Below are 22,882 nucleotides of genomic sequence, written 5' to 3'. Positions count from 1 at the left end.
CGTTATAATTATCCAATGTATTAACCGGCGTGAGCGGTGAATCAATATATAAACAGAAGAGTAGCACTGTGCGATGGTTCCTCTTGATTTCCTAAAACGACCCATTCAGATCATATAACATTTAATAGCCTAATTGAGCTATAGATGGACATTTTATCATGATAAATGTATATATCCAGCATGCTTGGAATCCTCTTCAGTCGGTAAAATTACAAACTCATCTTATAGTTGCACATAACACTCACCTCCACGGTAAACACTTGGACACTTTCTAATATCCGCCTAGAAAGTATATCTAACGATTCTGCACTTTTTGCGGCATGTATGGCCATGACAATTCCGTGTCGTCCCAGACGATCAACATTTTCACTAAGCACAGAGTATAATCTTCCAAAGAGCTCCTTGTTATGATATCCGACTTCTGAACATGCATGAAGTATAATTGGAATATCGGTTATCGAGAGGTTTTGTTGGTTTTCCAACAACAAGGATGCAATTTGATTAAAAAGGACCGGGTCATCATACTTTGCCCTTCCAAAGGCATTGACAATCTTTACCAGTTCCTTTGCAGTAAAATGATGCCTATTGTACAAGAATGCTTTAGCGCATTTTTTCCAAAAGTTTTTGTTAGAAATTGACGCCTTTCCACCTAAATAGTTTGTTTGTGGGAGATGCATACATGCAAACTATATAGACACCTAGTTTGGAATACACTAACCTTTTACGATAGTCTTTAGCAGCTCTCTATAGTCCTGATGGTGAATTGGTACGGTTATAAAATCCTTTGATAGGCTCGAAAGGGGGATTGTTTTAAAATGAGAGGTGTATTCGTGCCTCTCTTGTCTAGTTCCAAAAAATCTGCGTCCATATGGGAGTAACGAGTCCAAATAGGAGCACCTGAGAGAGTGAATACACCTTGAGCAGAGTGTAGGCACCATCTTCCGATAAAAGTGGAACCAGGGAAATGGTTACTGTTCAACTGATTTGCGGAGAGAAGGGATTCTTCAACAAGAGCTGGTCATGAGTCAACAAAGGAGTGTCTAGAGGACCACTGTCTCTCCCTGTATCTTTAATATTACTTCCTAGTCCTCTTCAAAGTACTACAACAATCTTCCTCAGACCTCTCTCTGGTCATCCCTGGAGAGTTTCAGAGACCCAGAACACTCACCTTCTTTCGTGACTTCACACACTCGCCCACTCAAGCCGATGCAATGCTATGGCTCTCACAAAGACAAATTTCCTGGACCAGAATTCGCTGTGGCTGTCCCTGGAATCCTCTGCTAATTCCTTCCGCTTCTAGAGTTCCAGACATAACATTTTAGCATCCCACTCCAGCTTAAAGTATTGTCAGATGGAGAATATCAGCTCTTGGCGAAGTAATACCCGTAAATAGCCAAATTTACCATTTAGCACCCCCTTTAGTCATAAAACCGCGATTACAGTCCCAGAAATCCACGTTATCTTGTTAAACTTTTCATTGGATCATTAAATTCCATTTTAAAGCGACTAAATTGGCACCAGCTCTACACACTATGGTGGAGACGCGGGAAACGACAAAAGGGGAGCACAGCAAACAGAGCGCAGGATAAACGGGCATACCAAGACATGTATGATGGGATAGCATCATGAAAAACCTGACAATATGGCAGACGGCCGGAAATAATGGAAATTGTACAGAGGTACCTAGAATGGAGAACTCTGTTGTACATCAAGATGAATCTAGATGGACACCAGGAGCGGAGGAGGTACCTAGAAGATGAGTAGGAAAAGAGAAAAGTGGCGTGAAAATTCTCAAGACTCGCAAATGCACTAGCTTCTGGAATAGCAACCCTTAGAAATACGAAAATTTTGGTACACCTTTTGAAATGGCAAACTAGAAGACTCCCGGGGTACGAACCCTCTCAATGTGCATGGAGAGGGATGGACGAGCATGGAGGACGATTTTCGGGAGTCTGCCGGTTGAATTTACGAATTTCCAAATTTTGGCAACCAAGGGAAGAATAATTCTGCGCTGGGGACGACGAGTCAGACCGCGGGAGTGGAAGGCGGGACCACACTTGGCGAAGTTCGCAGTTGCAATTTCCCACTTGGACAAGGAGTCGAAGTTTGGCTTAAGGATACGATTCGCATTATGACAGCTAAAGAGGTAAGTTGTTCCGGCACAGTAGTCGTGGACTGCTCTCACGGAGGAGAAAAGCTCGACAAGCAGAGGAAACGTGCAGAGGACCGGGGGTACCTGGAAGAATGAGCCAAATGAGGAAAATTCATTGCAATTTCCCACATTTAAAATTCCCCGGTTCGCCGTGGCACTTTTCCGCGCGTCATACTGGCCTCCGCTAACGCCGTTGTAGCGTTGTCTCTATGACAGCTCATCATGTTGATGTTTGCATTGGATATTGGCCCAGGATCTCTATGCTGTCCCGCAATGGCTCCCGCTCGTCACCCTCAAGACACCGATCTGTTCACCCGGATGCTCATCTAGGAATTTGTTGCTGTTTCTGTGGAAATTTCGCCAAAATCATGCGCCACTCAGGATCCAATCATCAGTTTATACTTTTGGGAGCTCAAAAATTGTAGAGACATCAATGTTGACGATCATGAAGGTTTTTGTAGCTCTGCCCCTTTTCCTCATTTCTCTTGCAGTAGGCGTCCTTGCTGATGGTCCAGATGGAAGTTCCTCTGTCAAGTCACCGAGACAAGAGTTGACTGATTTACAAGGGAAGCTCAAGAGTGACTCTCTACACGCAATGGAGAATTATACCAAGAGAAACGAAATCAAGGAAAGGCTCAAAAAAATGATAAAGCTGATTGAGGATGTTTCCAAGGATACAGGAAGCTCCCTTGGTGATGCGATGAAACAAGTGACTGATATGGAACGGGATTTTTCGAAAAATGTCAAAAGGACCCTCGTCAAAATGAGACCAGTCTATCACGACTCCAATACGCTTATACTAGAAATCAATAGAGTATTGGCTGGTACAGATGAGGATGCTGTGACTGCAAAGGTACAAGAGGCAAAGGAGCTATTGGCGAGGAATAAGCCGGTACTCGAGGAACTTAAGAGAGACTATAGGGGTAAATATGCCCAGTTTGAGGCACTTGAAACGGCCCTAAGGAAGAAAGGTCTAGTTCTTTTTGGGACAAGATCTGACCCCTACGATACATCTGAGGATGTCGTAGGTGAGTCAGGCTATTCTGGCTCTGACATTAGAAGCATGTTTTTAGGAAAGACCCCAATTCCGGCACTTACCAAGGATCAACTTATTGCGCTGGTTCAGACTACGGAAGAGTTTCTGAACGCGAAAATTCTCCTTGCCAAAACACTCTCCGCCGGGGCAAATAAAAACTTTAAAATGGTCAATGAGTCAGCTGTAAACTTTGCAAAGTTGGTTAAAAAGGTGAATAAACTTGAGAGTGGTAGGGAAAGAGAGAGGATTAAAGAGGTACTTGCAGATGTTCAAAAACTTGAGGATGAGATTTTAAACCTGCGTATATTGATCAAGAACAAGGTAGAATCCGCGATTACAGGTCCCGAAATATCCACTACAAATGTCCTTCGCGCAAAGGGTCTCCTAAAGGGAGATGGTTCCGGGGAGGCGATAAACCTCTCTCAGAGTGTTTATGATGAGGTAATTGACATATTAAAGATAGCATTCAAGACAATAGAGAAAGCCGACGAAATTTTAAAAGAGTTGGAGGAGGAAACGCACAAAGTGGCTACGCTCACAACACTCTTTGAGGATAAGTTGGACAAGGCAAATTCCTTGTACATGAACTTTACCAGATATGGAATGCTGACTGACGCTGAAATGAAAAGGGATGAAGATGGGATGAGCATGTATGGGTCAAAGGGTCTTGTTTTGGTGACGATACTTACATTAATGAGCATTATGGTTTACTAGGGGTATTTGTGAGGGCACATGCAGATCTCCTGTTGCCAAACTATCCGTAGCTCTTTGGGCTCTTCTAAATCGACTTTATGACAATTCGACCCCCTACATTCTCATATAGGCAGATTACCAGCTAGAAGAAATTCTCAAGGAACCAGCGATAAACCACATTTCCAAGATATCGTTAATGTTCATGCTCAATGAGGAGCGCGTTGAGAGATACGTCAGGTTTATGAATTTGGACAGGAAGGGAATAACCGTGGAGGAGATTATAGACGACCTGATCTTCACATGGCCACCCACTAGAGTATACCAAGATTATTGAGGTAAGTGATGGGTGCGAATGGAGTGTAGCATAATGCAAACTACGGAGTAGTGAATGGGCGACTATACGCCGGTATAGGAGTATGAGCGACTTTGGAACTTCTTGAGACTATAACAGTTTAGTAGAAACATACAGTTGTGGATCTGAACACAATGGGAGAATTCTCATAAATTATACTCTTTATAGCCAACTTATGCCCCTGTCTGTTGCAAGGGAAATGAGACCAGAAGAGATTGTTCTGATCTGCACAGCCCGTTTGGCAGCCAATGATGGAATAATGGCCCTTTGCCCTACTGTCCTAAATGATTCCAACTTGGATGGACTATATACGTGAGGAATCCACCTTGGCTACTCCATGGGGTATACAATGAGTTTAAACTTCTTCTATCTCCCCATCTAGGGTTTCGACCCTCGACTCGCCTTGATGTATATAATCGTATGTTTTTAAAGTTTATCGGATATCGTGTGGCGCCATTGTATACATAGAATGAAGATTCTATCGCTGCTATACATGGCCTTTTTGGTGGGATTGTGCAAATTTGTAGATTCCAGAGAGTCGGATGGTCTAATTTCCACATGTAACGAGGACATTAGTGGATGTCAAAGTTCTCTTTCCTTCAGCCTTGATCTTGCCGAACTGGATGAAACAAGAGTGACCATTCAAGAATACGTGGAAAAGGGTGTCAAGAGAGTATCTCTAACTCCCAAGGAGAATGTTCTCGTATCCTCTGTTGTGGATGCTGGAGCTACTCTCTGGGAGCCCAAAGAAGATAAGGAGTGCAAGTTTTTGACTCTTGTATCCAAGGATGATTTAACCCTTTTAGCTATTGATGTCGTGAAATGCGGAAATTTTGAATTTATATGCTTTGAGAAGGAACCAAATGGAAAGTGGAGTGAGGTTACGCGGGAGGCTTTTGAAGGCAAAGTTAACAAGATACTATAGTATAGTGAGCTTTATTCATTAGCTCGTTATCGCAACATTTGAATTGTAAGGGGATGCCTTTTGAACATTGTCAAGCGCAATGGGATGTAGAGTTTATTATAGTCAAATTCGTTCATATAATAAACCTTGGGAACACACAGGATCCCGTTTATCGCCAAAGCTCACTACTCTGTAGCTCACATAGTCATTGCTCATCAACATGAAGTTTATAGGATGTTTTTGAGACTGCAATGTCGAAGATTCAGCTTTACGTACCCTGTCCCTAAATCGCTGAGGGAAGTTGCAAAGGTGCAGCTTTTGCAGCAGAGAGACCCAGAAACAATAAAGCAACTATGGAACGCACAATTTGCGGAAAAGAGGGAAGTTGTGACAACTTCAATGTCTGTCAAGGCGTATGAAACGCTAAGCTTCAATTCAAAGAGTGCTCCCATGTTCATTCTTCCAGTCAAGAGAGGATCTGGCTCGTACTTTAATGCGATTCTACAGTTTGCGTCAAAGTCTGTGCTTTACACCTCTGTTGATTCGTTCAAGGCCAAGGGGTTACCAAACTCTGAGCCATATTTTATACTCACATTTTTTGATGAACTTGCACACAGAGATGTTGTTTTAGTAAGGGGTGATGTGATAAACACCAGAGACGTTTCCAAGGAAAATGCAAGAGCTCTCATGGACAACACGATCATGTTTTACACTGACTTTAACCTGTTTCAGTGGGTCAAGACATTTAATAAGAGACCGCAAGAGTTTGACTATGAAGAGTTTAAAAGGAAATGCTCTAAACTTTTCGTCTAGAGTATACCGTGCCGCTTTTAGCAAACTACCATGTAGATTTTAATAATTATTTGACTATTTTATCCTTTATTTTAACACTGGATTGGCGATTTTCTAGAAAGTAGTGAGAAAAGATAATCTCCAATGATGAAAAGTATTTACCGGAAAAACATCAAAGTATGATTAACAATTGCTCTTCCACTTCAGGTTCTTTCTTTTTCTCCTCTTCCTCTTCTTCCTCCTCATCTTCGGAATCTTCTTCCAGATCTTGAACTGTATCCCTGAGTACCTGGGCACGCAATTCATCATGGAGCATTCGCAAATATCCATACTTGTTAATGACCTCCCAGTTCCCATTTGACTGCCTGGCGAAGTACTTGTTCTTCACCTTTCCAGACATGCTCATTGTTACAATGTGTAAAAGAACGGGATCATCGGAGGGATGGAGTTTTAGGCAGAGTATCCTCTTGCTCTTTTTGGTCTTCCAAATCCTCCTTCTCCTGTCAACAACCTTTCCGCTGTTATGGCCCGTTCTTGGCACCATAACTATACTGGGAACTTTGTATATTTCGTAGTATAGCACTCTCATATGCTCGTTATCTTCACGTAGCCAAATGTCCATGGGAAACTTTACGTTAAGGATCGACGGAACTTTAAGACCCACAAAGAGTTCGGCAAAGTACGGCGTAGCTTCCCAGAATCCACAGACATTTCTGACCCTGAGAACGACCGTGTTAAGTCTAGTCTCCAGCGTTATTTGTGCCAGCGCTGGCGTCATACCGTTCAAATGCACCAAGACTTGAGTGCAGTGGTGATACTTGTCAGATACCCAAATTATGTTTTTGCCATCCACAATCTTCCTGACCTTGGATTCTCTCTTTGCGAGGAACATTACAGTTGGAACATCGTCATATTCAAAGTGGTAAGTCTTGAATACATACTTGTTTGGATTTGAAATGTCCAACGTCCTTAGACGCAGATGATTTTGGTTGACAGACGGGCTGCCAACTCCATCAATGCAGTTAGAAAAACTTGAAATACACAAGACGATAAAAAAGACAACTTTGGATCCCATCCTTTCCCTTCAGTCTGTCTATATGGCACGTCTTTATTCCGGAGGTTTTCTGGTGCAGGAAAATTACAAGCTCAAGATATCCAGATAAGATAAGCGCAAACGATTTACTACATGCAGTTTTTGGTAAGTAGTCTAAACAACAAGTGAAGGAATGAAATGCCTAATTAATGTGGTATACAAGAGCTAGCTAAAAGGCTGACAACTGGCCAAGCCAGAATCTGTAGTTGCAACACTGGAGGATTTACAGAGAAATCATTTGGGGCAACTGTGTATCGTGTTGACCGCTTTACACAACGGGCATGTCTAGTTTGTCTATTTTCTCGGATGGACTTTAATGCAGACTCCTGAACATCAGATTAGCCTAGGGAGTATATGAGGGACTGGAGGAGCCCGGGACTAGCCGTATGTGCTGCTCAAGGGAGCCATGGAGCCTTGAGCGGCATATCTAGAGCATGGTAAAAGACTGGTGATTATATGAGCATAGCAAATGGACATTATACACTAGTTAAGACATAAATGGATGAGGAGTAGGTAGGAGACTACTTATGGATCTCAGAGTTTTTAAAGGATTTTGAGATCGAGATAAGAATGGTGGAGGATGAATAATCATCCATGGAACTAACCACTTTATCCTCTTAGACAACCCAAAATGGCTGTTCCTCAACCTGGTGTCATCATAGACATAAGTCAGAAGCCTCCTGATGATGGACCTTACACGTATGGAGGTAATGGTAACCAAGATGTCCAGCTTGTGAGAACTGAGGATCCTCCTGACTCTGGTTTCTTTAAGTTCACACATAGCCCATCCAGTGGAGGATCTGGAGATACTTTCCATGTAGAAAAGGTTATGTCTGGAGCTACTCCAGTTTCAGAGTTAAAACAGGCTGAAAATATTGAGCATCTAGCAGTATGGTATTATTCCGGAGATAGACACCATAATCAACCTATTCTCATAGAAATTGAGAGGAAAGATACCGGCTATGATTATCGTGAAACTAAGGGAAGTAGTACTGAATGGAATACTGCTGGAAGTTCTCAATCTCAACTCAAAGGTGAAAAACTTGAGCAAAGACTGGAATATCTTAACTGCAAACATAATAACGCACTTACCGCAAATCTCACCTTTCAGAATTCTAGCACTCTTTCTGATAAACATCACGGTGGTAAGAATAAGTACTGTTGCTATTACCATAATCCTGGGGGTGTTAATGACCTAGGAAATATCACTGTTGAGAAAGTAAAGATTTATTGCACAGGGAATCATAACAGTGCCGACTGCTACAAGCATGAGGTTGATACTTCTGATGGATCCACAGTTGCAAAGATTAAGTACGATATTACAGATGGTGGTGGAGTTAGAAAGCGCATAAAGTCTGATGGTCTTTCCTTTCCCGTCACAGGTTCTGTTACTGTTTATGTACTATACTGTGATCGAAATCCAGCTCTTATTTATGTTAAAGGAACTGGGCAAAGCAAATGGTACAAGAAACCTAATGGTAGTAGTAATGATATTAGTGGAGATGAAAACTGGACAGATGTCACTCATACTCTTGAAGGTGCAACACCTAAACATTTCGGTAAACTTGAACGTAACCAATGGAATGCACTTGTGAATGTACTGAGGACGTTTCCCGGATGTAGAAGCTTGGGAACATGTCCTCCACCTCCTAAACCTCCTCCTGCTCCTCTTGGACCTCAAGGACCTCCTTCTGGTGGTAGTACTAGTGGTAGTGTTGCTGATGGACTTACTACTGAACCTACCCAAGCTCTTCCTTCTGGAGGTGCTAGATCTGAAGAAGGGTCTAAAAAACTTCCTAGTGATGTTGTTGCTGGAGGACAAGAATCTGGTACTAGTCTACCTGCTAGTCCTCAAGCTTCTGTTGTTTCTGAATCTGCTGCTCTTGCTGATGTAGCCTCTGGTGGTATTCTTGCTGGTTCTGCAGGGTCCGGATTGACTGGTTTCTTGGGATATAGGTTCTACCAAAGCTTTAAAGGAAATCCATGGGTTGGGCAGATTTAGGAGTCTATGGAGTGAGCACAACGAATAGAAGAAGACTGATGACCATAGAGATGTTCGGGGTTGACCTCTACAAGGATAGGCCGACTTGCAGTCATCTCGGAGCAGATTCCAGGACTGAGTGCATCTTCCAGAGCAAGTGCATACTCCACTAAAGACCCACATATACCACTAGCTCCATCACTGCGATTCCGGGGCTCTCGTGTCTGGAGCGAAGCATCGGCGCGGCCGTAAAACCTCAGGAGGAAGAGTAGAGGACTCGGGGAGCCACGAGCGAGTTGAGCAGACAGTACATGCACGGATTCCTCCGTAGAATCACCCATAAGTGGACAGCTTGCAAGGAAAAGGCTTCTAGGGCCCTCTTCCCGCCATTCGCGGGCGATATGAGGGTGGAGCTAGGGGCTCAACGGCGGGCTGTAGCAGGATTGTGGACCGACAAACCAAAAGTACATGGAATAGGAGGATAAATTCCGCGGTTTGGTGGCATTTGGGCCTCTGGATGTCGTTTTCTGGGAGGTCGAATGCACACAGGGCCCCATCCGTCTCTTCTTCCTCCACACATTTATTCCTCCGCCAGAATCACTGAATTTCCTTTAGATTTTCACACACGCGCTACAATTTCCTTCTCTGAAACACGAGATTTATTCTTCTTTTAAGCATTGACCAATACAATGACCGGTTTGACCTTTGACGTTCTTGCCCCTTCTGATCCCAGCCACTTTTTGCTTTCTGGTGGATTTGACGGTGTTTACCTCTTTGTTAAGGCCACACCAAAGCCAGGTTTTGACGTAGTAAAGGTTACACATGGAGTTCACGTTCTTTGGGAGGCTGGAGCAGCTCTTCTTTCTCTCACCCTTCACAAACTCGGCAACCTTCCAGTCGCTCTCCTCTTGCACTTTGACGGTTCTGACCTCTACTTTGTCTTCGAGAACCTCGAGTGGAAGGGCGTGACCAAGGTAGCCTATGAGAACAAGCTCCATGGACATCACAATCATTTCAATCCAGAGGAACTTGTCTTGGATCTCGCTCATGCTGACCCAGACAAGGTAGTCTCAGTGCCATTCAAATATGGACACAACCTCAGTACCACCTTCGTACCAGGTCTTGGTGTAGTCTTTGTCGGTGTCAAGGAGGGGGATGACGTACTTTGGAAGGCCGGACATGCAGGCGATAAATGTCTACATCTTTCCGTTCACGCTTTGAATGGAGTTTCAGACTTTGCACGCCTTTCTCTGGTAGAGTCTGGTCATGCTCTAGAAAAGTGCTTTGAGAAGGTTGGAGGTAAATGGACTCCCCTTGGCTTCAAGGGCTACCTTGACAAGAGGGCACCAGCAGAGCCATTTCTCACTTCTGTTGACCTTTCAGCCAAGGAACCCGGTCATCATGTCTTGCTTTATAAGGGAGGACATCATGGACTTCCATTTGACGTCTTCCTTTGCTCCGTTCTTGCCTCTGTATTCAAGGTAGTTGACGGTGACCAGGTCCTCTGGGAGGCCAGGGGAGGTGAGAGGGGTCTCCATGTCACACTCGCCCATGACGGACTCCACGCTCATTTGTTGGTTTTGACCCCTGACGGTCTAAAGGAGCACGGATTTGTAAAGAAGAATGGAAAGTGGGTTGCTGTCGATGGCAGTTTCCCGGCCCATCTCAAACTCCTCGTTCACTAGGCTCCCCGTGGGAGCACTAATGCAGTCACTATATGAACACACACGGGCACAATGGGATGATTATCCCCGACTCACGACTCTACTGTGCCGTAATTCATATTCATAGTGTATGTATATGGTATGAGAAATGGAGAACGTGATGTGAGCTATGGAATAGCGAACAGGCGACTGGAAGGAGCTCTTTCTGCTCAACGGGCAATGTGCCCTGTAAGGGCACTCTCTAGAATGAGTTACCATTAGGTTCTCACCATTGAGCTGTCTAATACAGCACAAGAAAGACGGATAACAATGCAGTTTGCATAAAGAATGTAATGTAATACAGAGCAGGGAAACTTTGGAATCTCAAGTTAGAATACCATAGCAGAGACTAATGGAGGATGGCTTTGCTTACTACTATACCAATCCTTCCTGAGTAAGTAATGGTAAGTAAGTAGGTAAATACTGCACAGGATGCCAAGGAAACTGCCAAAACCACAACTGTGGCTGCAATGGAGGAAGTGGAGGAGGAGCTTGCCAACCTGAAAACTGTACATCCAAAGACTGTAAATGCTGTAAAGACAAGGATGGTGGTGCTATCTCCTCTTTTAATGCATTCACATCCCAAGGTTTAATGATCATTTTGGCCTTTACTGGAGACGGTTACCTCAAGACTTATTCCAAGTATGAACATGATAGGAGTAAATGGCCTACTAAGGATTACGGGACGCTTAGATCCATCTGGTTTTGGACATGGAATGGGTTGGTGATAGGCTAGGAGAGAATATGTGCCTAAAAGATACTTATCTAAAGAGTCTTCTTGGGAAATTCAAGGATGGTAAACTTAATCAGGATAGTGGTACTACTTGTAGAGAAGTGGTTACAGTACCTCTAAGTCTCTTACTGATACCCAATACTGATTTACAAGGACTTTCCCGGTCTATTTTGAGAACTCAGTCATGTACCTAGCGTTGTGAATACACAGGCTTCCGTCCTACTGTCGCATCATAGAACTCGATGTTTGGCATCTCATAATGGTAACTCATCCATTATTCTTCTATGGACTCCCTACGGTCGTCTAGTACTCCTTACAGTAGTACTTGCACAGTGAGAATCCTTCTCTTCTTTAGGCTCACTCCATGCTACGCATTACGGTCGCTCGTTCGCATGTACGCATAAAAGAAACAAGAGTACCGAGACGAGACGCCAGTCGAGTCTCTCGTTGGATCGGTTCCGGTCCATGAGAGCGCGACTTTGGGGGTCCACCAACACTCCATAGACACGTCTCACCCCTAGCTACCCATTAATGCCAGGAATCCCCCGAGGGGGAGAGTTACGGCAGCACCCCCGCCTACTGCTCTCCTTGACCACGAGGGACCACCTATGGACCCTCTGTGCCATAAGCCCTTTCCAACAAGTGCCTGTAAAATGTTTTTCTCTGTGGAACGTTTGACTAGTCAATCCATACGCACTTTGTCATAATTCGTCCATATTAGGCTCGCAAGCGGAAGCTCACCCGTCGGAGCCTTTTCATTACGTCCCACAGAATTCCCATACGGAATAGCAGAGCAGCATCTCAAGGAATAGCGAGGCTCTGGGTGAGATTTCAGGCCGGGTGAATGACCTCGGAGTACCCCAGAAAGAGAAGACGGTAGACCATCTCTTCCTTTTCTTCACTCTCTACCAAATGAAGGAGGCACTTGCGTTGTTCCTCCTCTTATGTGGATCATGCTATTGCCGCTATGACGCCGGTGCAGGCACGGCTCTGAACCTCTCAAACGTAGATTCCCAGAGGGTCGACCTGACCCTCAAGACCCAGAATGGAGTCAAATACGCTTCCTACATGCCACATGAGGACGTTGAAATCACAACTATACTACACGGCGAGAGTGTCGTATGGAGGGGGTACTCGGGAAGGAGCTGTGTTCTCTTGAACACCTACTCCAAGACAGGATGCTCTACTCTCGTTGCCCTATACACCAAGGGACATGGCATCCCAGAACCGCTCTACTATGAAGTAAAGTTTGGAAACAAGTGGGTTCCCATCGTTGAAACCGACTTTATCGAAAAGATCGAAAAGATGAGGGCATCCCATGATGTTGTAATCCCACCAACTGAGGCGCCCAGGAATATCCAAGGGCCGGCACAGGCGGTCAAAAAAACCAACAGTGAACACCTTGGAGAACCGCTGAACATCGCAGGCATTGATCCTACCAAGGTTAACCTCAACGTAGTTGCCAATGACGATGTCAAGCAGGTCTCCTACTTGCCGATCGACCTCCCATTCTCCGAGGTTTCTGACGGAAACGACGTCTTCTGGAAGGCCGGCGAGGGAGAAAAGTGCACAGGACTCCATACGTATGACGACGGCAAGAATGCTGAACTCCTTGCCATGTACATCAAAAAGGGTTCTGATCTAAGATGCAAGTACTTCCTCAAGTGCAATACCTGGAAGGAGATTCCAAAGAAGGAGTTTGATGGAAGACATTTACACATTTACGGACTCATCCCAGAGTATGAATCCTCGGCATCTGGTCTAGTCCTTGACCTTTCGCATGCTGATGCCTCCCAGATTTACGTGAGTGAAAACACCAATGGCGCTTCCACTCACAAGTCATTCTTCCCCAAGGGTGATTCGTTCTTTGAAAGCATCCAAGACGGCAAAGTCACCATTTGGACAGCCGAAGGTGAAGAGAAGTGCACAATTGTTTATTCCAACTCGACAAAAGGAGTACAGGGACTCACCCTCAACATTAACAATGATGAGAATACCATCTTCAGATACTTTGTGAAGGCTGAAGGTGAGTGGAAGAGTGCCACAAGGAAGGGATATGACGAACTTCTTGCCAGCGATGTGGTGTTTGGCCTTACATTGGATATCAGCAACGTCGATTACACCACGGTCAAGAGAGTTGTGAACACTTCAGACGGTTTGAAATACGTCTCCTACCTTCCAGAAGACGATTCATTCTTTGGAAGAATCCTTGACAAGGATGTCGAGTTGTGGACCGCAACCTCAGCTCAGGAATGTTCTACCGTCTTTGTTTACTCCAAGAAATCCTCTCCATACCTCCTCTCCCTCTTCTTCAAGCACGATTCCAAGTATGTGTTCGAGCACTATGAGAACTTTGGTGGAATGTGGAACAAGGTCTCCGAGGAAGACTTTAATGAAAAGGTGGCTGCTCTAAAGGCTTTGAAATATGAAGCCTACAAACTCGACATTTCCAACATGGACAAGAACAAGGTCACTGTATCTTCCGAAACTTATTCTGGCATCACACACACAATCACTTTGCCAAAGGGAACCGTCTCCATTGTATCTGTAACTGACAAATCACAAAACATTTGGAGTGGTGACATGGAAACCACATGCACCTTTTTGGGTTCATATTCAAAGGAAGGACACTCCGATATCGTCTACTTGCGCGCTGTCTCGGGAGGAAATACCTACTATAACTACTACGAGAATAAGAACAACAGGTGGACTCCCATTACCGAACAAGAGTTTACCGAAAAACACTCGGACATGAAGAGGGAATTATCGCCAGAGGAGATTTACGCAAAGTACGGTCTCAGCTTTAACCTTTCAGTCTTCGATCCAGCAAAGGTTAGGACTCTCAGTGTTTCCAGGGGTATATCTTTCAGGGCATATCACGCAAAGGACAAGCACTTTTTTAAGGAAGTATCAGAGGGCGGAAATCTTGTTTGGACCGGAGAGATGGGCAGAGAATGCTATGACATTTACTTGTACCTCAGGAAGTCATTCCCAGATTTGCTTGCTCTAAACGTCAAGAACGGCGCATCATTTTCCTTTGTCTACTTTGAGAATATGGTTACGTCATGGAATGAGATCACGGAAGAGGAGTTTTACGAGAAGCTCAAGGAATTGGAAGTTAAGCCACAAATGTTGGACGATGTTATTGACCTTACCCATCTTCATGATGTCGAAGAATTCAAGCCATTCGAAGACAGTCCGTATGTTGTTCTTAAATATGTCCCAGAAGTTGCTGTTAAGAAGGTCGTTGAAGGTCCTTACAACCTGTGGAAAAGTTCCGGTGATGAAGCATGCATTTCTGCTTCCTTCTACGTCAAGGAAAAGAGACACCTACTGGCTCAACTCGTTGTTGAGGGTGGTGTTGTTGACTTGACTACTCTGTACTATGAAAGAAGAACCTTTGGATGGTATAACATCACCAGGGAACTCTTTGATTTCAAGGTTGAAAAGCTTAGATCAGTTTCTGATGCCTTCTTGACTGTTTCCTTCTACACTGTCTCACTCTTGTCTGCTGTGGTTTACACTATGACCATGCTTTAATTGCGCTACTTTGCATTTGCTATGTAATATGTACTGTTGATGTGTATTCAGAGTATCCATGAAGAGTCACTATTGAGAAGCCTCACTAGGTGTTACAGTAGAGGTAGACCATTCCACTCTGGAGTACTAGAATCATGATTGGTGTACAGGAATAGCGCATTCAGGCCTTAGATTGAGCAATGTAGAGGTGATGCACGTTTCCGGACCACCAACTTGTGGCTAGAATATTCGTCTTCTAGACTATTTTGAAGGTAGCCTCAGGATCCTTAAAATGAAGGCTAGGAATAGTGTTACTGCAGAGTCTCACTTATGGATCTGAAATGGTTTGGGGCAGGAAGAACATGCCATTCATCGTGCTCTTTTGCTGTCCCACATATGGACCAAGATAGACATACCCTTGCCGTTATAGAGACGCAGAATATACGTGGATAGAAACAGACTAAAGGTGCAGTACAGCCTACCAATGGGCAGCTCTTGTAACCGCTAAAATGAATTGCATCATGAACACCCGTTTAAAAATGGACGCATTTCTCTGCCATTTACAGAGCACCCCTTTTACACAAAACACTCTACTACATGAATACTTGAAGCTACAATATAGCATGAAAAAGAGTATACTTCCATTCCTTCACTGCATTCGTACAACGGACGCCTGTGATAATTGTGCATGTGATTATGTACAAAGTGTGCTGTCCATGCGGTATCCACTGGAGTGTCTAAAAGTCTTTTTCTGTAGAGCATGGATTATGGGTTGGTGGAATTACCTCCTTTTTTGGGTTGAGGTGGGACTAATCTTCCCTTGACTTCATCGAGTTTGATCTTCAACTGTCTCTTTGTTAGGTTTGAAGTGTACTGTGTCCAGCTTCCATCTCCGTTGCTAAAGTAGTAGCTGTAGGAAATGTACTCTGTTTTGGGGTAGAAGGGAGCACGAGCTGTTCTGATCATGAGAGGCACACGACCTTCTCTTGAGACGTAGACCATGACATTTTGGATGTCCCCTCCAGTTGGGAGACCGGATAGTCTCTTGCGTCCGTCATAAAAGTCAGTGACTCCCATTGGCTGGAAGAACTTTCTGTCATGCAGATACGAGTCGTAGCCTGGTGCAGGGTTGTCTTCCGTCTTGGTAACGTCGACTATAACGTCATAGTACTTGTACCAGGAGTCCTTGTCGATGTAGACAACGATCATGCTGTATAGGGTTTCTACCACCATGTCTAGCTCAAAGAGCACATCTCCGACCGTCTTCTTGTAGAAGGAGCCGTCGCCGTTGCTCCTTAAGAAGATTCTACCGGGCTTGTCATCTCCAGGTACAGTGAGTTCCACCAACAGAGGAGCGAAGGGATAATTCCTGAAGTAGACATGAACGTCGAGTAGAGGCTCAGAGAATGTTATTCCAGAGAGTTCGAGCTCGTGGTACTTGAATTTGTCCACCAGAAAGAGTCCGCCCTGTTCCGGCTGGTGAGAGTATTTGATGAATTCATGCGTGAAACTGGAACTCGATACCTTAACCTTGAAGTCTCCAGAGGTGTAGTCGAGAATGCTACCAAAGTCGAGTGCCGGGATTCTGGAATGGTCCTCTTTGGGAACGTGGTGGGTGTGTTTGGACTTGGAGCCCTTGCGGTCGGTCATTAGCGGCACGATAACAGCTATCCCAAAGACTAGTGCGAGAACTGTGACAACTGATGTAGAAATCAAACTTTTGAGCATTTTAAGGCGCGGATATGGATCAGGAATGGGACGAGGGGTATGTGGATGGGGAGAGTTACAACAGCGTTGTGGAGGTTGTAGAGCCCATATACTCTCTGTACTCACGCTGTAGGTTCTGCATGCTGCCAATCAGCGATTTTGATGTGTAACTGCACTCATAGAGGGCCCATTGACGTAAATGTTCGCGTTTATGGCAGCATGGACAGTTACAAGGAGCAGGACTTGCACATTTGATCGTGTTTGGTGAGATTTGGCTGATAACGAGTTCTGGAACGACACTTGTAGGGGAGGAAGAAGAAGATGGGTCAGGGGTACATCGATGAGTCTCTTCCTCCACACATTTTACCCCGGTGACTGCAATGTCTTAAATGCGAACTATGTGTCCGTAGCAAAGCGGAGGACTGAGCGACTAGCAGGAGCTCTATGGCGACCTCTGGGAGCCTAAAGAAGAGTAGGATTAAGGTCATTACCGGAGTAGAACTGGCGACCAAATGGAGCTAAAACTTCTACAGAGGAGATAATAACGGCGTTAACTGTTGGATATACCATGTAAAGTGTGGCCATCAGTGTCGGAGTCTAGGTAGTAAAGCGACTATCCGACTGAAATAAGGAATGTGAGTTCACCGTAAGGTGGATGACTGTTGAATGGATATACGAAGACGCGATTTGGTCTTTGGTAGATGACTTGTTTAGGATCTTCCACAAGAATTTCTGAACCTTCATTAGGAGACCTTGATGATGAAGCTTTACTAGAAGCTCCTGTAGAAGAATGTTATCACAACCTGAGGAAGTTGCATCTACCCCTGAAGATGAAGATTCTGACGGAGGATGAACAAAAGGCACTGAAGAGGATGCTGAAACTCAAGGAGAGAATAAATGTATGAATGAGTCTCCAGATCCCAACGATGATCTATTCTCCACTACATCTGATTCAAATTCTATCGTCTCCGAGAATGGAAAAGATTATGGCAATATTTGAGACATCCAGAAAAGATGATCTAGAGGATACTATATATTGTTTCCAAACTTCTTGCATGTCAATACACCAAGACAAACGTATCAAGTGTAAATTCACTAAACATCACATTACCACGAAATAAAAACTCCGGTTGAAAAAATTACCTGGCAATTCACTGTAACTGCCAAAGAGCGAGAATGATAAAATGCAGTATAATTTACGAAGAGTTTTAAATTGTGATGCCTTGTGGCATTTGTTAATCTCATTTGGCCATGTATTCTCTCCATTTCATACTCAGTAAGATGATCCCCTTTGGTCACATTAAGAGTCCATTAGAGACACTACCAATCCTACTCTAGTGAGACACTATCCCCTGCGGGAACTGCATGGTTGTCTATTCGCTATGGGCATTCACTACCTCTTACGGTCCTACTAGAATATCACCTACTGACCATTCTACCTAGTACTCCCCAAAGTCCTCCAATATCTCCATAGACACTTTACAAAACTACCGAGTATATATTAGATAATAATCACATTACACAACTGTAACCATTACAGTGAAATTTAAGCGTTTGAAAACAAACTGAGTAATGATGACATTACTAAAAACTAAATCTTTCAAGACTCTTAAGCCAAGACATGAGCCAAATCAGCCAAAAGAGCATGATGTGGCAAGCCAGCAAGAGCTGGAGCATGCTTGCAGACACCCTTGGCGAGCTTTCCGAACCAGACACGGTGAGCAAGCTCCTCAGCAACACCACCAACGACATGGAAGAAGCCCTCAGATCCATCAACGAAGGAAACGTGGAACAAAACAAGACCACCTTTCTTGCAGTGAGAGAAAGCCAAAACTTCCTTGACGGCCTTGCCCTCAGGCAAAGCCCAGGAGAAGTGAGCACCGCACTTGAGACCATCGAATTCACCATTAGGAACAAAGTGAGCAACATGGGCACCATGGTGGACACCCTTGACGAGAGCACCGGCACCATGGAGGCCAGCGAAGCCAAGGTCGGCAGCGCCAAAGTCAACGAAAGCAGCGGAGACAGCGAAGACGCTGACAGCAGAGATCAAAGCAACAATAGCGTTCATTGTGTACTTAGTATCGGTCCTCTGTGGTCTCACTCCAGCATTGATACTTCACCTACTGTTAGAAATCTCAGTGATGGATCTCATTAGCCTTATTCTTCCAGTAACAAGTTTCAGGTGTGCCGACGGAATTCTCTCTTAATTTGTGCGATAAGATTTTCATCACCTTATAGTTCCGTTAGTGTTAATGTTGTTCATACATTAGGACCAGGGTATAGGTATACCTGTGGAAGTCATACCCAGGAGGTTCATCAGCTCTTGTGACGGTAATGGTCTTATTTCCGGTATTATATCCATCATTCTGTGATTTGTATTCAAGCTTAATGGTTACTTGTGATCTCTTTGAGGTTGATATTTAGCTAGAGCTGCAGGTTTACCTGTACCTAGTCCTCCAAATGTCTCTTCACTCCCACCAAATAGTTCATCCTCATCTTCCTCAGCTTCTCCAGGTTCTTGTCCTCCAGAAGGCTCTTCAGAACGCGCTGTTGGTTGTGATGGTTTAGAAAGCTTTGGAGGAGACTCTGGTAGGGTACAACCCAGTAGACTGTACAGTTCATAGTTCCATGTCAAACCTTTACTGGAAAGACTAGAAATCCCATCTTTACAGTACTCTGTTTGTAGCACTATCTAAAGTGACAACCCCTTCCTAAAAGCGATCCTAGCATCACCTTTGTTCATAGCAATAGTATGACTGCCTACTGAGCACGGTTCTCAGAATGTGCCATTGCAAGATCCACGGTAACTTCATTAAGCAAACATCCGACGATCTCAATCCCTCGTTATACGGTGTATCCCACCTCCCTTTAAACTCTCCAGTGGTTTCCCATTACTGCTCTCGTTCATTCATCATCTCTAACCATTCTGCGTACCGTGTTCATACTGACTAAACGCCTGCATCATCCTAGCATAGACATTGAATAGACGCATAAAAAACCTGTCAGTAGTTACTATGTTATACCTTGTGCTAAACTCCCCGTACGAACCTCGTTATGGGTACCTTTAATCTCTATCTTCCATTTAAATGGCCAAGACCGTCCTGCCAACCCAGGGGACATTCCTCTCTGGGACAAGGTGTCCCTTAAACCAGTAAAACGTGAGTCTTTTGATTATAAGCTGGCATTATGCTACGATTTAATTGTCATGTGTGCGTATGGAGACCGTAAATATGTAACCAAGGCACATTTGGCCGCAGGGACCAAAATCACCAATCCTTCGTCATCAAAACGAATAAAACAAAGACAAAAAGACTCGAATAAACGATACAGGTGATGAAATAGTAAGTGAAATCCGAAATTTCATCCATTCAAGCCGGACCTTTTCTGTCTTATTATTCTCTCTCCATGGCAAAGCCTATTGCCCCTCGAGCATACAGAAAGTCGATATCAACCAGCCAGGGCGCTATATGGAAACGTGAAAAGGAATAAACTGAGTAATTATGAGGTGACCAAGGGCCACACTGCACAAAGAGAATGGCAATTCAGAGGATAAAGTAGACACTGGCAAGTGTTTGAAGTTTAAATGGGTAGTTGGAACTTGGTGAAGTGTAAAGTATGAGCCGAGACAATTACTGTCTAAACATCTGATAAATAAAGGCTCTATAGGCGTTCCAACTTGTACCATATACTTGTCCATTCTATCCACTGTGAATCCGTAAACGGTGTATTCTTACCATTGTGTCTGCACTGTGTTCCAGGGGTTACTATTCCAAACTGCATTTTATCTATTCTACAGTAAATCCATATGTGAGTTCAAGAGCCTTTGAAACTGCTCCTTCATCACAAGTCTTCTCCATTACCCACTTTGCAGCCTTCTTCACGTGATTGTAGGCGTTTCCAACTGCAAATGAGAGGTTAGAAAGCTTCATTGCCTCAACATCATTATCACCATTACCTATAAATGCGCATTCCTCTGGAGAAATGTCATAGTGTTTCATAAGCTCTTTTATACCGGTGGCCTTACTGATTCCTGGTGGAATAATGTCCCAGGATCCGGGAAGATCGATCTTGGCGATATAGTCCTTCCCTTGCTCAAAACCTGGAAAGTTGGCTTCTTTGGAAATTTGTGTGATTTTCAGAATTTGCAATGATGATATTTCCTCTGGGGTCTTTACTTGAGGTGTCGGAAGGCCTCTTTTCTCCACAAAATCTTTTAGGTCATGCGTATCCATTTCACTAGGCGAATAGTACCCATCGTGAGTGTAAAATATGAAACGATCGGTAGATCCATTTAAAACAGATTCACACGCATTTTTAATGAGATCCCTTGAAAACGATTTGGAATAGATAACATCACCATGTTCGTTGTATACCATGGCACCATTGTTGTAAATACCAGGGTAACCATTATATCCGGTCTTTGCCTTGAACTCGTCCCCAGCGATTCTGAACGTCGAATCAATGGATCTTCCTGTATATGCATATGTTAACGTTTATGAATGAGTATGTAAAAAGTAGGTAAATGCGCTCAGTTATTGCTATAGCATTTTAAAGAGTAGTCTATAGGGAAGAGTCTCTAATACCTACCAAGGGTAGGGAGAACATACTGCATTATATCCATGGGGGAGTAAGGGGTCACTATTGAGAAGCTATTAAGATGGAGTAGTAGTTCCAGGAGATGATGATACAGACTTTCTCATTTTATTTGGCTTGCTCTTATACTCTTCCTTATCAATGGAGACCCATTTACCATTAACAGTCTTTTCAAAGTACACATAAGCATTTTCAAGAGAGATTAAAAGTAGAGAGGACTCTCCCTTGGACGATAGTTCAGCGAATACAAACTTTTCCTTTTCAGAAGCGGTCCATATCGAAGTCTGACCGTCAACAACAGATGTTATTTTGGAACCATCCTTTGGAGTATATGTGGTATGTTTTAGACCCTTATCTTCCTTCGTCCCTATCTTTATCTTTGAGTCATCGGGATTAGCAAGATCAAGAGTAATGGGAGTAATAGGTTTTGGAGATTCCTCAGCAGTAGACTGACTAGGAGGAACTACAGAAGGTTGAAGTGGAGTAGTGGGATTCTCTCTAGAGAATTTAACAGATGAGGAGGAAGCTTCCTTTGGAGTATGTTGAACGGTCTTCACTGGATCTCTTCTAGCTGGAACATCTCCTGGTTTGTTAGCAGGTTTAGCCTTTTCTTCTACATTATCTCCGACTGTTTCTGTAGATTCTTTTGGTCTAGCGGCATCTTGCAGTTCCTTGAGTTTCTTCTTATGATTACTCTCATTACCATCCTTCCACTGCTTTCCATCACGGTATCTATAGACCTTGTTCTGCTTATTATTCTTATCCCTGGTAACAAATACTGCGAGTGTAGGTTGGTCTCTATCCATATATAAGACAGCAGAGAGGCATGACTTTTTCTTATCTTCCCAAACTGTCAAACCTTCATAAGTGAGCTTAGTAGCCTTAGCACCCTTCTCGGGTGTAAGCTTGAGAACCTTAACAGCATTTTCCTCAGCCTCCTCTACATTAAAGAGGGTAGAGTCTACCTTACCATTATCTCCACCATAGCACAATTTTACCAAACATACCGTCCACAGCAATGCCAGAATCTTCATCCCACTCTACCACCTCTCAACTGGTGTGAGCAGAGGGTTGCTATGGATGACTAGTGTACGACCAACTGCTCTACCCCTTTTACTTATGTTCTCCAAACTTTCTCTCTTTACTGGAAAGAAGTAGGTGGACCAATATCTCCCTTATCTTCCAACTTCGGTAACATCTTAGAAATTGAGACTCCCTGGTTGTCGTTCATAATCCCTTTGGTCGTCTAAGCGCAAGAGCTACCTTAAGCCACTGCCACAATTGCCACGTAAACCCACTTACCTGTACAGAAAAACAACGTATAACCCATCTTTCTAGCCTTTGTGAAAGCATTTATGTTCCTTGCCCATGCTTCTCCATTACACGTATGGAAGGTCTCATCATGGTCAATTGCAAAATATTTTGGTGGCACATTTGGCCTCTCAAAGTTTGATTCTGCAAAATTTCCGGCACTTCCCCTCAGTCCTCCCTCATTATCGCCATTTCCGGATAGGACAAGTCTACAGGCCAAGAGGGCATACAACACTGATACAAGTCGCATCTATACGACGGACTTATAACAGCAAATTACCCTAAAATAACTCTAAAGTAAAAGAAAGAT

The 22,882-nt window shown here is 43.9% G+C and overlaps 11 protein-coding genes across 11 annotated transcripts, besides 1 other annotated feature; 6 read left to right on the top strand and 5 right to left on the bottom strand.

Moving 5' to 3' along the window:
* Window positions 1-209: 209 nt before the first annotated feature.
* On the bottom strand, window positions 210-938 carry BEWA_035430 (hypothetical protein; the record flags this gene model as incomplete). The annotated part of the gene is made up of 2 exons (XM_004832902.1): window positions 210-649; window positions 719-938. The coding sequence occupies 2 exons, from the start codon at window positions 936-938 to the stop codon at window positions 210-212; spliced, it is 660 nt and encodes a 219-aa protein (XP_004832959.1).
* Window positions 939-2,585: 1,647 nt separating this feature from the next.
* BEWA_035420 (signal peptide containing protein) lies at window positions 2,586-3,902 on the top strand (the record flags this gene model as incomplete). Its single annotated transcript, XM_004832901.1, has 1 exon — window positions 2,586-3,902. One exon carries the CDS (start codon window positions 2,586-2,588, stop codon window positions 3,900-3,902), a length of 1,317 nt encoding a protein of 438 aa, XP_004832958.1.
* Window positions 3,903-4,702: 800 nt separating this feature from the next.
* On the top strand, window positions 4,703-5,158 carry BEWA_035410 (signal peptide containing protein; the record flags this gene model as incomplete). The annotated part of the gene is made up of 1 exon (XM_004832900.1): window positions 4,703-5,158. The coding sequence occupies one exon, from the start codon at window positions 4,703-4,705 to the stop codon at window positions 5,156-5,158; it is 456 nt and encodes a 151-aa protein (XP_004832957.1).
* Window positions 5,159-5,371: 213 nt separating this feature from the next.
* Window positions 5,372-5,950, top strand: BEWA_035400 (conserved hypothetical protein; the record flags this gene model as incomplete). The annotated part of the gene is made up of 1 exon (XM_004832899.1): window positions 5,372-5,950. One exon carries the CDS (start codon window positions 5,372-5,374, stop codon window positions 5,948-5,950), a length of 579 nt encoding a protein of 192 aa, XP_004832956.1.
* Window positions 5,951-6,101: 151 nt separating this feature from the next.
* BEWA_035390 (hypothetical protein) lies at window positions 6,102-6,821 on the bottom strand (the record flags this gene model as incomplete). Its single annotated transcript, XM_004832898.1, has 1 exon — window positions 6,102-6,821. One exon carries the CDS (start codon window positions 6,819-6,821, stop codon window positions 6,102-6,104), a length of 720 nt encoding a protein of 239 aa, XP_004832955.1.
* Window positions 6,124-6,191: a sequence feature (GA-rich).
* Window positions 6,822-7,653: 832 nt separating the features above from the next.
* BEWA_035380 (hypothetical protein) lies at window positions 7,654-9,024 on the top strand (the record flags this gene model as incomplete). The annotated part of the gene is made up of 1 exon (XM_004832897.1): window positions 7,654-9,024. One exon carries the CDS (start codon window positions 7,654-7,656, stop codon window positions 9,022-9,024), a length of 1,371 nt encoding a protein of 456 aa, XP_004832954.1.
* A 572-nt stretch (window positions 9,025-9,596) lies between these two features.
* BEWA_035370 (hypothetical protein) lies at window positions 9,597-10,796 on the bottom strand. The gene has a single exon (XM_004832896.1). The coding sequence runs from the start codon at window positions 10,050-10,052 to the stop codon at window positions 9,663-9,665; it is 390 nt and encodes a 129-aa protein (XP_004832953.1). The 5' UTR covers window positions 10,053-10,796; the 3' UTR covers window positions 9,597-9,662.
* A 1,555-nt stretch (window positions 10,797-12,351) lies between these two features.
* Window positions 12,352-14,979, top strand: BEWA_035360 (hypothetical protein; the record flags this gene model as incomplete). The annotated part of the gene is made up of 1 exon (XM_004832895.1): window positions 12,352-14,979. The coding sequence occupies one exon, from the start codon at window positions 12,352-12,354 to the stop codon at window positions 14,977-14,979; it is 2,628 nt and encodes an 875-aa protein (XP_004832952.1).
* A 642-nt stretch (window positions 14,980-15,621) lies between these two features.
* Window positions 15,622-16,686, bottom strand: BEWA_035350 (signal peptide containing protein; the record flags this gene model as incomplete). Its single annotated transcript, XM_004832894.1, has 2 exons — window positions 15,622-15,709; window positions 15,744-16,686. The coding sequence occupies 2 exons, from the start codon at window positions 16,684-16,686 to the stop codon at window positions 15,696-15,698; spliced, it is 957 nt and encodes a 318-aa protein (XP_004832951.1). The 3' UTR covers window positions 15,622-15,695.
* A 1,600-nt stretch (window positions 16,687-18,286) lies between these two features.
* Window positions 18,287-18,823, top strand: BEWA_035340 (hypothetical protein; the record flags this gene model as incomplete). The annotated part of the gene is made up of 1 exon (XM_004832893.1): window positions 18,287-18,823. The coding sequence occupies one exon, from the start codon at window positions 18,287-18,289 to the stop codon at window positions 18,821-18,823; it is 537 nt and encodes a 178-aa protein (XP_004832950.1).
* Window positions 18,824-20,453: 1,630 nt separating this feature from the next.
* On the bottom strand, window positions 20,454-22,866 carry BEWA_035330 (haloacid dehalogenase-like hydrolase family member protein; the record flags this gene model as incomplete). The annotated part of the gene is made up of 2 exons (XM_004832892.1): window positions 22,564-22,866; window positions 20,454-21,139 (listed from the first exon to the last, which is right to left on the bottom strand). Exons 1-2 carry the CDS (start codon window positions 22,820-22,822, stop codon window positions 20,454-20,456), a joined length of 945 nt encoding a protein of 314 aa, XP_004832949.1. The 5' UTR covers window positions 22,823-22,866.
* Between the last annotated feature and the right edge of the window lie 16 nt (window positions 22,867-22,882).

Source organism: Theileria equi (assembly GCF_000342415.1).
Source record: "Theileria equi strain WA chromosome 2 map unlocalized gcontig_1105316255037, whole genome shotgun sequence".
NCBI classification, from domain to species: Eukaryota; Apicomplexa; class Aconoidasida; order Piroplasmida; family Theileriidae; genus Theileria; species Theileria equi.
Note: the sequence above shows the minus strand (reverse complement) of the source record. Positions and strands in the feature narration are given on the sequence as shown.

Bases quoted from the DNA above. Each gene is read 5' to 3' on its own strand.
- BEWA_035370 (XM_004832896.1), bottom strand. From the start codon at position 10,052: ATGAGCGAGATCCAAGACAAGTTCCTCTGGATTGAAATGATTGTGATG.